We start from the raw sequence: 19037 nt of genomic DNA, 5'->3' as shown, positions 1-19037 counted from the left end.
CCAAGTTGATGGTCAGGTTAAACCTCTCTCCAATTGCAAAAATCTAGGAGGAGTTTCTCACGATTGTAGCAAGCATCGGTGAATAACAAACATATCTAAAAGTTATTGTAACCTTGTAAAGCTGAAGTGAATTTTAGTTTGACATTTAATTTAAGATATGCAAACAGTGTTTTTGGACTTTCAAGTTATTTTGGCAAACAAGTCTTTCTGTATTGTAAATGAGAATGGACTCTCAAAGCAGGGAAACTGAGGACATTAGGCTAAATATACTTATGTTATAATTAGGAATTATACAATTAAACATTGTAAATGCAGACCAAAAAATGTAATAAATCCAGATTTAATTTATTTACAATATCAAAAAACATTGTTCCTCCATCTGAGCTATGCATGATGATAGGAATTATGGATAAACTTTGTACTTTACCTTTATAAGTTTAGCCAAATTTAAAAAAAATTGTTGATAACACAATATACACTTATGAGAGTGTACCATGTTGTAGGTCTAGAGGAGATTAAGGCTAGTAGATTCAAGTCCCTGTTAGATATTTGGATAGGGATGTTACCTTGACAACTGATGTTTAACTAATAAAATCATTGTTTGCCTAAGTTTTCATTCGTGAAATCAGCAATGTTCCGTTTTGAATTGGGTACATATATTTCTGCTAAAACTAAAAACTTGTTTATTTAAAGGACATACTTTGACTACCAAAATGACTTTATTAAAACTTAGTAAAAAAATAAATGTTGAAAAAACAGATATTCAGAACTAGACAATAACACACAATTTATTTGTCAAAATTTATATACAAAATTTATTTGCCAAAAAAATCTGAACTAAAGTTCAGATTTTTTTGCTGTGTATGATTGATAAAATGTAAAAAAAAAAAAAAAAGGAGCGATGAGAATTTCAACCTGGTGGTCAATTTAGAGAACAACAGTTCTTTTAATATTGTAAACAAAATAAAAAATTAGGCCAACTTTTGATGTCTTATTTAATCGTTTTTTTGGTGTCTCATTTTATTGGTTTTGGGGTATGTCATTTAATTGCGTTTGGGGTGTCTCATAATTGGTTTTTTCGCTGTCTTGTTTAATTAGTTTCTTGATATCTTGTATTATTTGTTAAAAAAAAAAAAAATTTTTTTCCCCATTGATAATAACTACTGTTTTCAAAAATATACCACTAAAAAAAAATTATGTACAGCTATATACTACTTATATAATAATATTATATAAGTAGTATATAGTACTATATACTTTGTATATAAAAATTATTCTAGTTTAATATAATAATATATAAAATTATTATATATATTATAAATATATAAATATTATAAATTATTATATATAATATAAATTCTTCGTTTGTCTCTTCTAATGTAAGTGTACATGATATATATATGTATTAACATATTTGCGTATATTCACACCACGCGCATCCCTTACCACCCTCATGAGATCTCTAAGAATGTTGGAGCTGTATTAAAAACTAGGATAGGGAATGGGATTTTTGGCTTTTGTAGTGTAGTCCTGTTATATTGCCATATTGACTAGCATGATGTAGAACGCAGGCGGTGAGATCTGTTATCGGGCTCTCCGAAACGCCATTGGTGATCGCAGTGCATTCCTGAGGAGGGGGATCACCATTAACCACTACTTAATTCTGATTGGTTACCATGGCACCAACATTTTTTTACCTCTTACACCCACGTATTATAGCGCTTTGAAAGCTTTATATTAAGAAATTTGTTATATTAACGACATTTATATTATGAATTTGTTACATTAACGACATTTATATACTTTTATCTCACACAGGTGATTTTCAGTTTTCAGTTTATTATCTATAGTTTAGACCATAAATAGTAGCACATTTATTAGCCTATTTTTTCTTTTTATATTGCCCATACTTACATTTTTTTATCATTTTACTTTATATTTTGTTATCCACTTATTTTATTGTTTTTGTATGGTGCGATAATTTTAGCTATGGTTGCCTTTAATGAACCAGCGGATCGATATTGACTTGTTTACTCATAGACCATTGCTTTATCATTTGTTTAGTATGACTAGAGCGTGAGTTATTGTTCACCTAATCCCTGAGTCCTAAAATTTTCTTCCTCCTACAAAATAATCTTTACATTCATTTATGATTCTCACCTAATGACATCATCTACAATCTACTTCTATTTTCACATCTCCCAGGTCTACGTGACTGGACGGCTCCGTTGGTCACTTTTTGCGACCATTGTGTCGCATAAACAAATAAATAAAAAATATTATTATATAAAATTATATACTGTTAACAATTGTATACTGCAGTTAAAAATTATATACCGCTAATTATATAAAACTTTAATTTGTAATCTTTGTCCTATTTTGTCAGTAATAAAATTATTTTAAATTTTGCGATATTAAATTAACTAAAAAACAATCAACACAAACAATAGCATTGTATGAAATTAAAAAAACACATACCCAATCAACATAACCATTGACATTAATATTGTAAGAAACTTTAAACGAATATCTTTAAAAAAAACAATCAAAATGATATTGTACATAAAATATATATCTTTAAATATTTTATTTTATTTTAAATACACATTCACAACAACCACTTAACTTGGGGAGGGGTGGTTATGTAATAAAAATATTAACGTACCAAAAAATGGAACACTCGTAAGATCTTTAAATGCTTTTACAATGAGTATGATAAGATAGATAACATATATTAACATAACAACTGAAAAAAACAACTTTAAACCCTAAAATAAAAATACAAAAATAAGATGTTTTTTAAACATTATTTTAAAATTAAAATATTTTTATAAACATTTGCCAGCCATGTAACTGCTACATCACCCATCTGACTGCTACATCATAGACATGTAGCTGCTACATCAGACATGTGCTGCTACATCATAGACATGTAACTGCAACATCATCCATGTAACTGCTACACCATCCAGGTAGCTGCTACATCAGACATGTAACAGCTACACCATATACATGTAAACTGCAACATCATACAAATTTAGCTGCTACATCATACACCATATACCTGTTACATGTATACACTAGTGTATATCTTTATTATATACTAGTATATACCTTTATTATTTGCCAGTGTATATTTATTATATACTAGTATACACTTCTATTATGTACTAATATATAACAAAATACATTTACCTGTTGTAGCATAGTATATATTGGTATTACAGATATATAAAAAGGCCAATACAGATATTATAGTACATAATACATAATACTATTATTGTATTGTACTTTTATCATAAAATTGATTTGTAACAACTTCTTTTTTTTAAAAAAAAAAATTGAACTTTACTGAAAAAATTTACTATGAAGTGTTTCACATCCACTTTAAATAAAGGATCCAATAGTTCATTGTATCTATGGTTACAAAATAAAAATAAAAAAGCACAGAACCAAATAATATTAAAGAATAACAATTACTGAACTTTCATAAGAAAAATGTGTTTAGGGAAACAAAATAAATATAAATTACTCCATTCAAAAAACATTCACATTTTATACAAAAAATATATTCCGTTTTAAACAGAATATATTTTTTTTATAAAATATATTTTTATGTAACAATATTTTTAACACAGCATCTAAATAGTAAAGTAAACAAATTTACCTTTGCCATCCAAGTAGCGTACATAATGTGACCCAAATTATTCCAATCATAATAAATTTAGGTAAGTAAAATGGAATGAGATGGCGTTCAGACTAAATCAGTAAATTGGTTTAATTAGTAAAAACATAAGAAATAAATAATAGAAAAATAAATATAAGAAACAAGAAATGATTTAATAATTAAATAAACTAAGTAAATAAACAGAACAATTAGACAAAATAGTTCAAATTTTATATTAAACAAAAAAAAATTAAAAATTTAACTAAATAATAGCTAAAAATGAGTCTTTAACTTACAAGAAAGTAAATAATTTGTTACATATTGTTACATATAGATCATTGTTACAATCCATGTGTAAAGTAACACATAGCATATGTAAAAGCAATGACTTGTAAAATAACCTTAAATTTAAAAATTTTTAAACTTAAAAATAAAGGATTACAAACAATAAAAGCAAACAAATTAGCATAAAAATAAATATAAAATTTAATACTATGGTTTAAAAAAAAATGTAATACAACTATTTTATGATTTCTTAATATATTATCATTTCATAAAGTGAAAAACTATAGATTATTTTATTATATTAATAGGGTATGTGAGGTTCTTTAGTTGTGGTGAAAGCAACCATGAAGTAAAAAAACTCTTACTTAAGGAAAGCAAAATTTTTTTAATTTTTTTTTACTTTATTACGAAATGTAACATGTAAAATATTTCAAAGATTGACATGATTTTTAAATATCTTTTTTAAATACCTTTAAAACATTAAAACAGCAAATCAATCTATAAATTTAAGGTGTTACATGCACAAATTGCTTTAAAATCGATTTATTACATGCACAGACTGCTATACAAATGGTGCTACAAGCACACTTTACATGAGCCGATACAACACATCATCTATTGCTGGTAGGTTGTATAGTTATGTTACATAAAAAACATTAAAGAATACTCTTTTTTAAAAAGTCATAAAAAAGCAATAACAAAGTTATTGTTATTTATAATTTTTTAAGTGTTTTGTAACCATTACCATAGTAACCAATATCTTGCTTTACATCTTTTTTCTTAACTATATTTTTAACAACTACTGTCTTAGTAATAATTTTTAAGTAACTGCATGTAGTATCATGGTAACAGGACATAACAGTCTAGTCAGCTATTTTCTCGCATTTTTATTCTATTGATTATTTTATCCTATTATTTCTATTTATCTTTGATAGATAATTAATTTTATTAAAGAAACTTTCATTTGTATTTAAATCATATACTATAAAAATGGTATAAAAATTTTAACTTCATTGGAACTGAAAAAACTAGTCAACTGATAAGGTTTTATAAAATTTATTTTAGTAATTTACCAATAAAAATCTTAACTTTTCGTGTTTCTTTTGTTGTTGATGCTTTTGAACCTTAATCAAAAAGTGGTGCTAATAAAGTTAAAACTATTAAAATAGTGGAGCTAACAAAGTCAAAACAGTGGTGCAAACAAAGTCAAAACAGTGGAGCTAACAAAGTCAAAACAGTGGTGCAAACAAAGTCAAAACAGTGCACAGTGGGCCAGAATCCCATTTTTTTGGAAAAAAAGTCATAACTTTTTTTCCTTTCATCCATAGGCCTCAAAAATTTGTATATAAAGTAATTGGATGATTATAATTTAAGTAAGCATGGTTTTTTGGTGGTTGCCATAGCAACCCCGATTGCATAGAAACACATATTTATGCTTAGTTCCAAAGTGTTATTTTTAGCCAAATGTTTCTAAACTTGTTTTGCAAATTAAAATAATTTGATGATTCTAATATAATTGAGCATAACTATTTGTTTTAATTTACAGTCACACTTTAATATTAGTACACACATTTCCAAAATTATTAAGATTAAATACAAAAAATACAAAAGACACATCTATAAACTAATATAATCTGTGGATGACATCAATAAGTCAATAACTCCTGGTGGTAAGTTTTTCGTTTTGGTGTTACTTCCTGCTGTCGTTCTCAGAGATGCAATAAATGGATCGGATGTACACAGTAGTCGATTTAACAAATCTTGGTTCGTTTTCACACGAGATGATTTTCTTGCAAAATGTTCACGATAGTTTTGAAAGTCTTTATTGCGCGCTTCTTGAGCTTCTTCAGAATACATACCAATGGGTAATGCTAAAGTTTTAATAATTTCAGAACCATGAATTAAAATTTTGTGCAGAGATTGTGGCATATAGTACCAAGGAAAATGATGAACGTAAAGACGAGCTGTTTTTAAACAGAAAGCCTCAAATTTTTCAGTGTCAATGTCTAAACCACATGAAATTGTTGCCAATATAATATGCAAATTTAGAACCAGTTCAACATCAATATTTAAAATTTCTGCAAACTTTTCTGCATTTTGAAATGCTCATCGAGCCGTATTTCCATCATTTGATGTTCCACTACCACTATATTTCAGAACATCAACTATCAAGCCCATTTCATCTTTAAATCTATTTTGAATTTGTTGTTTCAGAGCCTTTACTTTAGATTTATCTTCTACTGTTCTTGCCTGCCACTTTTTCAAAGTCATTTTATATCCAATATGTAATAAACATTCAAAAAAACGTATCCAAGCATGTAAGGATGATAAACCATATGAATAACTGCCTGTCATATCGTTTTTCAAAATCATTTTTTCAATATCATTCATTACTTTGGGACTTGCCCCACATATAGTACAGCATTGACTAGAATTTGTAACATCTGAAAGAGCAGTGTGAACTTTTCCATCAATCATAGTAATTTGTATTATATGATGTATTTTGATTTTTTTGTTATTTATATCAACTTCAGTATCTTTCAAGTTTGAAATCTCAAGCCTAATGAGATCCTCCTCTGATTTAGAAACTGCTGCCGTTTCTTTTTCAAATTTAAAACGCAGAGGTCTACAGTACATTGTTGATGATGGTCGTGGGTTTCGCCAAGCTGGGTAACGTTTTCCATTTGAAAAGCCACACAAGTCCAATGGTACTAGGCAAGTAATAAAAAGTGCCTGCTCATCGTTTAAATTTCTTGTTACTGTTTCTTGCGATATTTGTTTATATATGGACTGTCCTGTGGCACCATCAAAGCCTATTTTGTATCTCAGAGAAAGACTATCTGGAGTGCCTTCAGTGCTAAGGACATCATACTGTGCCTGGCATATTCTATTTAAAGTATGATCCACCAAAGCTTGCAGTTTTATTTCAGCTGAAAAATCTGAGACAGATACATCTGCAGGATAGCATAACAACTTTGCATCTCGAACATCATTATATGGCGGATATATATCAAATCCCTTTTCAACTGCTTGATTTCTAATAATTTGGTAGGAAGCTTTTGTTAATTTAGCATCTAAAAGAAGACAAAGAGCTTCATCTTTAGACATTCTAAAATCTTTTTTTGAGGTTTTTTCAATTGGATTTTCTTTTCTCCTTTTAATTTCTGAAGCAAATTGCAACGCAGAAGCAGAATACATTTCAGTTAAGTGACTAACTTTATGTTTTTTGGTTTTAGTAGAGTAGTCATCAAAGTTTGCCTTAATTGGCCTTCCAATAGGTATTGCTGTTATATTTATATCTTCAGGAACATGGCTTTGCAGCCATTTTTCATTCTTTTTTTCAAATCGAGCCATGTTGCTATCTGACTTGCGCCACCTATCTCTTAGATGTGCTAGTATAGTTCCTAATTGCTTCTTGTTACAATCCAAATTTATTGCCTCAATAAGTGTTCCCTCAATACCACAGTCAGATATTTGTAGATTATTACGCTTGTGCACTAAGAATTCATAGATATCAAAATATTTCATTTTCATCCTACAAATACAAAAAATATATTATTCATGAGACATTTGGACAACCAGACATGAAACAAGCTCCACATATTTACATGTTCATTTTAATGTGATAAAAAAGATGTTTTGCTGAAAAATTACAATGATTGGAGCCTGGGAACACAAAAAAAACCAGAATGTTGGCCCCCCTGTCCCAAACATGCAACTCATAAAAATTATGTATAGAGACGCAGTCGACATCCGACATAAAATATATATCGATTATGTACATATTAGACAAGATATTTCAAGTCTCAAATTTCTGGAGGACCTTGGAGCGCAAAAGTATTTTATTATTTAAGTGAAGTTTTCACTAAGAAAAGTACTTTAAATACGCAATCATTAGAAATCAATTTATTTGATATAAATTACGTGCAAAATAACTTTGCAATAAACCATTTCATAGATAATACATAGTTTTATTAAATTATGCAATAAAAAAATGACGCTCTAAATATTAATAAATTATTTTTGCTTATTAGTAACACAAAAAATATTATTAAATAAATTAAAAAATTAAAAAAATAAAAAAATTAAAAAATACCTTTTTTAAAAACAGTTAAAAATGCAAACGACATGATAGTTATGCAGAAATATATACATTTTATAAAAGCCAGATGTTTAAGCTATAAAATGGTATATAATAATGTCATTTTTGAGAATGTTTTTTAAATACTTTTTTCCACCATCTGGCCCACTGTGCAGTGGTGCAAACAAAGTTAAAACAGTGGAGCAAACAAAGTTAAAACAGTGGTGCTAACAAAGTCAAAATAGTGGAACTAACAAAGCCAAAACAGTGGTGCAAACAAAGTTAAAACAGTGGTGCTAAAAAGTCAAAACAGTGGTGCAAACAAAGTTAAAACAGTGGTGCTAACAAAGTTAAAACAGTGGTGTTAACAAAGTTAAAACAGTGGAGCTAACAAAGTTAAAACAGTGGTGCAAACAAAGTTAAAACAGTGGTGCTAACAAAGTTAAGAAAGTGGAGGGTCACAAGATTCAATAAATACAAAAAACAAAAAATCATGCTTTGTATATATATAAAAAAAACAGCCTTATTAGATCTCTAATATATGTAAAATAGCTGACCAGAGCATTAAAAATATGGGTCTTTGTATGTCTATTCCACACTGACCTTTCCTATACTTTTTATTTATTTATATAAGGGTTCAAGTCATCCCTGATACATAATAAAACTTTGAAACTTTTCAAATCTTGCTGTTTATATTCATAGCATAAAAATATATATAACAAGAAAAATTTCTGATTTTGTAAAATAAAAATTTAAAGTTTTCTCATGTAATACATACAGTGCTTTCAAAAAAAATAGGCGCAGTAAAATTTTGTTTAAACTTATTTAAACAAAATTTTACTGCGCCTATTAAAGCTTATTTAAACTACCATAAAATAAAAATTAAAGAAGATATTGAACAAATTTTATTTCAAAGAAAAATCTTTTTTAAACAAATCTTGCATAATGGATGGCATACTAAAACATAAAATTGTATATAAAAACGATATCAAACAAATATCAATAAAAATATCAATAAAAATCTAAAATATATAAAAAATTAAAGCAACAAAAATAACATCTAAGTTAGTATTTAAAATATTCCCTACAAGCTTTTTTGCAAGCAGCACATCTTTTTTGCATCGATTTTACAAGACTGTTTCAGATTTCATTTGGAACTCTTCTCCAAATGGTATTTAATTCTTGCCTTTGGGTATTTATGGATCATATTCACACCTTAACTAATTCTTTGTCCGCCCAAGCCCAAATAGATTGGATTGGATTCAAATTTGATGATCAAGCTGGCCAGGCCATTAAATCTACTTTGTTTTCTTTTATCCATGTTTTTACTGTACAAGCTGTGTGGGCAGGCACCAAATCTTGTTTATATCGCCACCATTTGTTTTGATCAATTAGCATATCTATTGATGGAATCATGCAGTTCTCTAGTGTCTCTCTATATATATGTTGGTTGATTCAACCAATAAATATTACACACTCCTATTCCATTTAAATTAAAGCAGCCTCAAATACAAACATGTGCTAATGACGTTTACACGTATAGACGTTTGTACCTAATGCTATACAAATGGCAGAAATAAGATGGCGCAATTTTAGCAAACAAAAATTATCAAGAGAGGGGAGAGTCATGACAAATTTAAAATCAAAGTTTCAAATTTTGCACTTGAGACAACATATTTTGTATTTTTTTCAATCTTGTAAATTTTTTAAAATACAATAACATAAATTCAAAATTTCAAAACAAAACACTATAAGCAAGACAGACTAGTAATTATTTAAAAAGTTTTCTTAAACCCTGTATAAAACGTTATATAAGTAGATTTTTTACAATCTCAAATAACATATTTGTTTATTGTTATATTATGTTATATAGGGTGTTTCATTAAGACGGACAAAAGTTTAATGCAAATTATATTTGAACGATGAATAATTTTTTTCTTCTTCTTCCAGATTCAAAAACTACAGCTTTTGGCAATTAAAATAATGAAAAGATTAACAAACGAACAACGCATTAAAGTTGTTGAAGAGTATTACAAAAATGGTTGTTCAACCACAAATGCATTTAGAGCACTTCACGATTTCTTTGGTCAACATAATCGACCAACCATCAGTGCAATTGGAAAAATTGTAGCAAAATTTAAAAAAGTTGGATCAGTGACAGATGTGAAAAAATAAACTCGTACTTGCTTACGCCATTCAGATGAGAACGTTGCTGCAGTAGGCGAGAATGTGGCCGAGAATCCAGGCACCTCAATTCTTTATCGTGCACAAGAATTGAACCTCTCAACAACAACATTACATAGAATTTTGACAAAAGATTTGTGTATGCATGCTTACAAAATTCAATTAACTCAAGAACTGAAGCCTGATGACCATTTGAAGCGCCGTACATTTGTCAATTGGGTACGAGAGCAAAGGCAAGTTGATCCTGCTTTTTTGCAAAAAATCATCTTCAGCGATGAAGCCCATTTTCATCTTTCCGGATTCATTAATAAATTAATTCAAAATTGTTGCATTTGGGCTGATGAAAATCCAAAGAAAATTGTTGAAAAGCCACTTCATGCACAAAAGGTCACAGTATGGTGTGCAATGTCTACTAACGGAATCATTGGGCCATATTTCTTCGAAAATGATGCCTGGAATTCTGTAACTGTGACAGGTGAGCGATACCGTGCCATGATTACCAACTTTTTATGGCCTGCATTGAATGATGTGGATTGTGAAGATCTGTGGTTCCAACAGGACGGAGCCACCTGTCACACAGCCAATGCAACAATGGCTTTACTGAATGAGAAGTTCTCAGGTCGCACAATCTCTCAAAACAGTGAAGTGAATTGACCACCAAGATCATGCCACTTGAAGTCTTTAGATTTCTTCGTTTGGGGATATCTCAAAAGTAAAGTCTATGCAAACAAGCCAATGACAGTTCAAGAGCTAAAGAATGAGATAATAAGGCATACTCTTAACACCCTGTATTAGATGCTATGCAATAAAGCTGGACTTATTTAGAGAAAAAAAAGACAGTAGTAGGATTTGGTACCACGGTGCTCTGCTTCAGAAACTCTGCGAACTAACAACGCAGCCAAACAAGCGTGTTGTCTGACAAAAATTTCAAAACTATATAATAAATAAAAGATTTAATAAAACGGAAATGAATAATATAGAACAAAATTAAGGAGATGGTTGCTACAATGCAATTTTCAAGTGAAAATAAGACTGTAAAACTTGATATATGTTTTAGTATGTTTTAACAATACATAATTTGAAGTTTACATAAGTTAGTTATTTGCATACATTTTTGTTCACGTTTTCTTATAAAAAAAGTGCTACAACTCTTTCTTGCCATTACCTCGGTTGCAAGAGTTGCCATGATTTCTGTGTCAAACACACTCAAAGGAGCACTAATACTACTACCAACAGCACTATTAAGTTTGGCAATAATATAAAGAGATACATTTCTCCATCACAAACCTGGAAGTTGATGGTAATCCAATTTCAAATTTATGTATATAATATATATTTAAAAGTATCTTTATAATGTGTGTGTGTTTTTATATATATTTTTTATATCAGGAAAATGCTTGCTTATATATATCGAATTATTAGGAGAAAACATTCTTCCTGATAGAAAACTGACAATCGAAGCTTAAATTACAAGTTTTTTTAAGTTTGCTACTGCTTTGTTCTTTAAGAACATTGAGGGTTTTTTTGTAAAATACACAACACAATTTACACATACACATTTACTCACTTGTCCAATACCATGAAAAGCACACAACCAAAACATTAGTATTGCAGCAAGAAAAGATGCTTGAAAGATAATATCAAAACAACTTGGTACCCAACTTGAAATAAGAAAGTTAAGAGGAAACAATGGATCTAAAAAAAGAAAACATTTATATTAAAATAATGATTTGTTGTTAACAACAACAACAAATTTATAATAAAAAATTACAATATTATAAAATTTATACATTTTTTATTTTTTTCATTATTATTATATAATAATAATATTATAAAGCTAAATAAAAATGACAATTTTAATGTTTCTAATAAATTATTTTATATATTCTAATAAATTATTTTATTATTCTAATAAATTAATTTTATTTACATATTCTAATAAATTATTTTACATAATTTATTACAAACATTTAAAGTTTTAAAAGATTACCATTGTATAAAAGTAAGAGAGGCAGAAGTGCAGACAACCATTTTTGCTCTATGCACCAGTCATGAACAGGAAACCTTCTAAGGCTATGCATGTACAAACACTAAAACATTTTAAAACCAAAATGTGTTAGCGATAGACTATTTTACAACAACACATGCAAACACTATGAAAACGCAAATTTTAAAAGGCTTTTTATTATTTTTATTTTAAAATACTTACTGTAACTGTGAAAGACAAAACAAGAAATGCAAAGCGAAACCATATTTGCATTTGAGTAAACTGATCTTCAAAATACCTGAACTAGAATTTATTTAACTTATTAAACTTTTCATTAAATTATATGAACTACAATAATTTAAAACTATTATTATAAGAACATAAATGGTCTAAAAACACTTATATGTGTCATCGCTTAACATGTTTTGTTTGTTTTGTTTAATTTTTTAAAACCATTATTTTTTATATTAAAAAATTTTAAATTAACTCTTGAATGAATAAATGGTTTAAGTGAAGGTCTTATAAATAATACAATGTGAAAAAGTCAATTTCATCAGCAAATTTAGAGGAGAAACATGTCTCGGTAGCAGATTAATAATACAGATGGAAATATATTGTGCTGTAACAGAATGTACCAATAGTTTTCATAAATTTGATAAATGGAAGTAAATAGACAAAATACTGTTAGAGTGTTGATGTAAATTGCTGTTCTGAATTTATAACTTTATTTAAAGAAAAACTTATATGATAACGGATTTTATGACCAATTAGACAAGATAATGAAGAGTTGGCAGATAAAGCTTTAAATAAAAAAAACAACTTTACTTTCTTATTGCAGTTAATCAGCTCTTCCATCCTCCCCCTCCCCTACCTCATTTAATAATTAGATTTCATTATTTCAAAAAACCTATTTGCAGCTTTGGTATTCAACCATCCTTCCATATTTAAGTTAACCCTAACATTTATTTAATGACCACAACTATAATCTCCTAATTAGCACTTTCATTTATTTCAAAGCGTAGTTAGCTTTAAAAACTGTTCTAACTTTACTTTGGAATTTTAACCAAAGTTCTGGCTTATGATCATATGTTGCTCTGTCAAATGCTCAATTTGATTAAATGTTATTTTGGTCATAAATGTTTTCTGAATTTTATCAACAAAAAAACTATTGTCTGACATGATCATCCATAATGAAATCGGTAGTTGCAGGCAGTTGAATTTGGTTGCAGCCATAATTACATCATCCATAATGAAATTGGTAGTTGCAGGCAGTTAAATTTGGTTGCAGGCAGTTGGTAACAGCTGAAATTAATTCTTTCTTTAAATAAAAGTTTATGTACAAAAGAAGGCGTAATACAACCGATAGTTTCAATAACTTTTACAATATCTTCTCTTCTTTTTTAAAAAAAACCTTGATACATGATTTTTTTTTGACTGAAAACTGATTGTTAAAAGTTCTCATAAATTGGTCATAAATTTTAGTCGGAATTGTTGGGCATAAATTTAAGTCTGAATTGTTGGATTGCGTACATTGCATTAGTTAAGAAATATCTAAAACCTTTTTTTTAATTCAATTTAGTTAATTGATTGATGTCTTTGAAGTGCCACCAAGACACTATTACTTGAATTATAAGTGAAAAAATAAAGCATGTGTATACAAACTCCCTCATAATAAATAAAAACAAAGTAAATGGTTTATTAGTATCTCTCAACCAAATTGAATTATAACAAAATATACTTATGTATGTAAATAACATTGGCCATACAAAATTTAGTTTACATTATGCTGTGGAATATTGAGGCTGGTTCATCCTCCATCAGTCTTTTTAAATATACCTAAATGTTGTCTCTTTCACTAAATGTAAGATTTATCTTAAAAATCAAACCTTAAAACAAAAAAAAAAGTATAAAAATTTAAAAAAATGTAAAAGTTAAAAATAACTGATAATTTATGTTTTGAAGAAGTCAAAAAACACTAACTCTACAGTTAATGAATTGATTAATAAAAATCAAAATAAATCTAATTTTTACTCAATTCAATGAATTAAATCAAACTTTTCATAATGACATGACTTACATCGTGGGGTGATTTAGTAAATTTATATACAATGGAAAAAAATTAATTATTAAAACTATTTAGATCTAGTGAAACTTAATTAAAACCAATAGAACATTAAAGTAATTAAACTTAAATAAATAAACAATAGAACATTAGTTTAGAATTTATTTACTCCATAAATAAATCTATTCTTGGTCTATTTTAGGAGTCACCCTAAAATAGGCTGAGAACGAGTTAAAAATACTGATTTTGGTAGTTTTATTTAATATTTAAACTTAACAACAGTTAGACACAATTACATATTTTCTTTTTTATTATCTGGCAGATAAGCCAAGGCCTTCTAAAACAAAAGCAATGGTCAAAGACCACAATACAGATCAATCTGCAAACATAAATTTAGCTGCTATTATATAAAAAAATTCTTGATCAATTTAAGTTTAACCTAGATAGAATAAAAACCAGCATAACCAAAAAATAAAAATAATAAAAAAACATATAAATGTCCAACCAATTATGTAAATTACAAATATTACATATTGACAGAAAAAAATTCAAAGCATTATACTATAAAAAATACATAAAAAATACATAAAAAATATAATTGTAAATTATAATTACTAGTTTTGAAAAAAGATAATCTACATATATATAATTTATAAAACAAATAAATAAAAATTCATACAGAAAATATAACATTCCGGACTTTAATACTCCTTGGTAAATGAAGTCCATAAAAAAAGATTTTTCCAGAATATGATGAATAATCCAAAGTTCCAAGGTGATATAAGACAATTGAATTACATGACTTAATAAGAAAAAAAACATATATATATATATATACATACATATATATATATATATATACAAAAAAAAAAAGGTCCTTAATTTTGAACTTGGGCAGCACCCAAATACAAATGACCCTGCCTGAAATGATCTAGAATAGCCCTTGATATATATAATATACACACATACATATATATATTCAAAATATATATATTTATTTATTAAATATATATGTAAATATTTATATATATATATATTAATACATGTTAATTAGGGTTATGACTTTTCAACCCCAAGCTCCTGTAGTTTGATGAACTTTTACCTAAAAAGCATGAAATAAATTATTATTTGCATATCTTTTGAAAAAAAGTTCACCCCACCATTGAAAAATCGATTTTGACATAACTATGACATACTATGTATTCAAATGTATTTAGAATGTCATAGTCATGTAATACAATAAATTTTCAATCCAACAATGACTCAGGCCAATGACCTTGCTCTTGCTTGTTGCATAGAAGGAATAGAAGGTGCAATTCGTCTTTATTTTTGTATAATGAATACATTTCCTTCATTACTTTGATTGCGCTCTGCGCATTGATTACTTCTGGGGATCTGTAGTATGAATGGCTCTCGCTTCCAGTGATTTTTCAAAGAGCTTAAAGCTTTTTTGTATAGGTTCAGTACTTCAGCCAAGTTATTAAAGTTGTCTTCGTTATACAGTTGGTCTGTAAACCAATGGTCTGCCCAACCATACAATATAAATCAATATACTCTCTGCAGAACTGTCCTTGTTAAAGGAAATAAAATAAAGGCCAGGATCACTAGTATATAGCTCTGGAATTTCACCTCGCATTGTTGATATTGGGTAATTTCTGAAACCTGATCAATGGAAAATGTCCCTTTTCATCAAAAAATTGGAACACTCAAGAGAGATGAAGTAAAAATTTCATATCATCTTTCCAGCCTGATGTTTTGAGAATTACTTCTATTTCATTATCCAACTGCGTTTTCAGTTGTTCGTACTCCTTCAACAGTTAAGATACAAATGGATATTCAATGTTTGGTGATTGTGTTTTACTTCTATGTTTTTTGTCCATCACCAAACAGAGGAGTCTATCTAATACATGGCATTGACAACTGATAAACTGAGGTTTGACATTTGTTGCAATATTACAACAATTTTTTTTCCAGTGTTATTTCTGGTGGTATCTGCAACAATCATCTGTATTGAATTCCACAGGTGAAATTCATCGAGGACTTTAGAAATTCCTTGAGCAATAGTTTTTATCCTGCCATCTACCAAGCCCAGGACATCCAATTTGATTTCTCTTCTTTCATTTTTAAGATCATTTCTTTACTGGCTGCTTGGCCTGTAGAATATCCCACTGTTCCTTTGAAATTTCCTATATTACCTCCTTTTTTCCTTTGATTTTTGATCCAAGAAAATGGTAGCATCTGATGTTTGCACTTTTCTTCCAGTAAATATTCTTCTAAAGGTCCATTCTTCTACTTTTATGAGAGTCTTCAAATTTTACCAGATTGGTCCAGACATCCTTGTTCTTCTGAATGCTACTATCGTCAGGCTTGTACGTTGCCATGTGTTGCTTCTGTAATAACTCTAAAATTAGATAAGCAGCTATATATACACAGTCTAAATTGTTCTAGAATATTCTAAATTGTTCCATAATGTTCTAAATTGTTCTAGAATATTCTTAATTGTTCCAGAATGTTCTAAATTGTTCCAGAATGTTCTAAATTGTTCTAGAATATTCTAAATTGTTCTAGAATATTCTGAATTGTTCTAGAATATTCTTAATTGTTCCAGAATGTTCTAAAGTCGTATAAAATATTCTGGAACTTTCCAAAATGTTTTAAAGTTCTAAACACTTCTAATCTAAATAAATGAAGATTTGTAAGTTTAATTGCGGGGTGACCTTTTTTTACAACCTAGACGAATTGAACATGTTTTCAATGTGTTTTAAGTCATAACCCTAATATACATACATATATATATATATATATATATATATATATATATATATATATATATATATATATATATATAAACAATAAATGTAAATTAACAAAAACACATCTGATTTTATTTTTCAAGACAAAGTTTCTTTTTTAGAAAATTTGAAAAGTCACTTATAAGCAAACACTCTACAATACTTGCAATATTAAATACTTACATTGATATCACATGTTAAAAGGTTTGTTATATTTTGAAATGTATGTGTAACTGATTTGTAACTTGTATCTTTTGTAATGCCCATGAGTTGAGCCGAAATATTGAACTTTCGTTCAAACTTGTACTCTAAATATTTTAATAGATAAGCACATATTTAAATATACATAAACTTATTTAAATTTTTAGTAAGCATTTATATTTAAATTTATAAGAGGTTTCGACATTATTAAGGTTAACAAAAATCTACTGTATCATAAGTGGATAAATAACACTTATGAGTAATTTCTTTTTTAAAAATTTAGTCATAAATTTTATTTATGAGTAAATTCTTTTTACCATATATCTTTTTTTATTTAACTTAAAAAATATCAAAAACTTACTAAAAATATAAAACCTGTAACTCTTGCAAAAAAAATGAAGCAGGAAAATCTTAATTATATAGTTAAATAATCTGTTAGAAAACATACTACTATTTGGTGCAAACCCAGTCAATTGGAATTGACAAAATAACCATAACTCTTGGTTGAAATGTGTCAACATTCCACTGTTTAACACAAATGGCCCAGTCTAAATTATAAACAACAAAGATCAAATAATCTATTAACAAAAGCAAAACAATATAAAAGATGATTGGTTGCTAAAAAAAATATAAAAAACATTTAATAAAAAATTAAAACATAAAAAATTTAGGCATTGAATTTGTTGTTTAACTTTCATAACAAGCTTACCAAAAAATTTTTAGGTGGTACTCCCAGATCTTTGGCTGTCTTAACATTATTGACAATAGCAGATGGTCCCAATATCCCAATGAGAAACATCATTAAAAAAGCAACAAGAAACCCAACAAAAACCAAAACAAATTGATACTTAGTCAAAGTATACAATCGCATTTGTACGGGTCTGTAAAAATTTTAAAAATTTGATAAAATTTTTTAATTTATTATTTTTTTCATTTTTTAATTCACTATTTAGAGAAAACAAAGATTTTATGACTTAAACAAATAACATATTGAAAAAACAAAGACTTGTGTTGATTTTTAAAAAGAATTCCATGAAAACAAAGAAATTTGTTTGCTTTAGTGTTAAAAAGATTAACATAAGGTACAACTCCTCTAAAATTTAAAAATTGATATATATATAACAACAATAAAAATATCTATATAGAAATACTTACGAATCAATTTCTCTATAATTTCCCATGCTGTAATGTACTTTATAAAATTTATAAAAATTAAGACCTGTTGTAAACATATATATATATATATATATATATATATATATATATATATATATATATATATATATATATATATATATATATATATATATATATATGTATGTATGTATGTATGTATGTATGTATGTATGTATGTATGTATGTATGTATATATATATATATATGCATATATATATATATATATATATATATATATATATATATATATATATATATATATTAAATTTGTTCCTAACCATACTCTCTAATCATACTTTAATATTTTTAGTATTTAGTAAGTATTTTTATAAAAATAATATAAAAAATAAGTTTAGATCATGTCTACCTAGTTCAAGAATGTTTAAAAAGAATCTCACACAAGTCTACATTGTTCAAAAGTCTCTCACACTTTTGTACAATGAGAGATTAGCTATCAGCTGTGACAAGTACAAAGTATTTGAACCTATAATAATATATTATATATCAACCCAACTGTAGCTTTTTTAGTAAAAATTATATTTTGCACAAATTAGTTTTTCAAAAATGCTAACTAGAATCCAAACAATTTTTCAAAAAAAAAG

The 19037-nt window shown here is 27.5% G+C and overlaps 1 protein-coding gene across 2 annotated transcripts in view; it reads right to left on the bottom strand.

Annotated features, from left to right (window-relative positions):
* Positions 1-18488, bottom strand: part of LOC136080556 (transmembrane protein 181-like) — a 30593-nt gene extending 12105 nt beyond the window's left edge. For both annotated transcript variants that reach the window (XM_065797369.1, XM_065797370.1), the window contains exons 1-12: positions 18415-18488; positions 17969-18140; positions 17708-17807; positions 17242-17366; positions 14946-15068; positions 12427-12507; positions 12208-12307; positions 11785-11912; positions 3668-3759; positions 3366-3417; positions 2666-2768; positions 2479-2530 (exon numbers count right to left, since the gene is read on the bottom strand). In XM_065797369.1, the coding sequence (XP_065653441.1) occupies positions 2479-2530; positions 2666-2768; positions 3366-3417; positions 3668-3759; positions 11785-11912; positions 12208-12307; positions 12427-12507; positions 14946-15068; positions 17242-17366; positions 17708-17807; positions 17969-18140; positions 18415-18440 (1154 nt within the window). In that variant the 5' untranslated portion in view covers positions 18441-18488. The remainder of the gene's footprint in view (positions 1-2478; positions 2531-2665; positions 2769-3365; positions 3418-3667; positions 3760-11784; positions 11913-12207; positions 12308-12426; positions 12508-14945; positions 15069-17241; positions 17367-17707; positions 17808-17968; positions 18141-18414) is intronic.
* Positions 18489-19037: the final 549 nt, after the last annotated feature.

This window comes from Hydra vulgaris, chromosome 05, assembly GCF_038396675.1.
Source record: "Hydra vulgaris chromosome 05, alternate assembly HydraT2T_AEP".
NCBI lineage: Eukaryota > Metazoa > Cnidaria > Hydrozoa > Anthoathecata > Hydridae > Hydra > Hydra vulgaris.
Note: the sequence above shows the minus strand (reverse complement) of the source record. Positions and strands in the feature narration are given on the sequence as shown.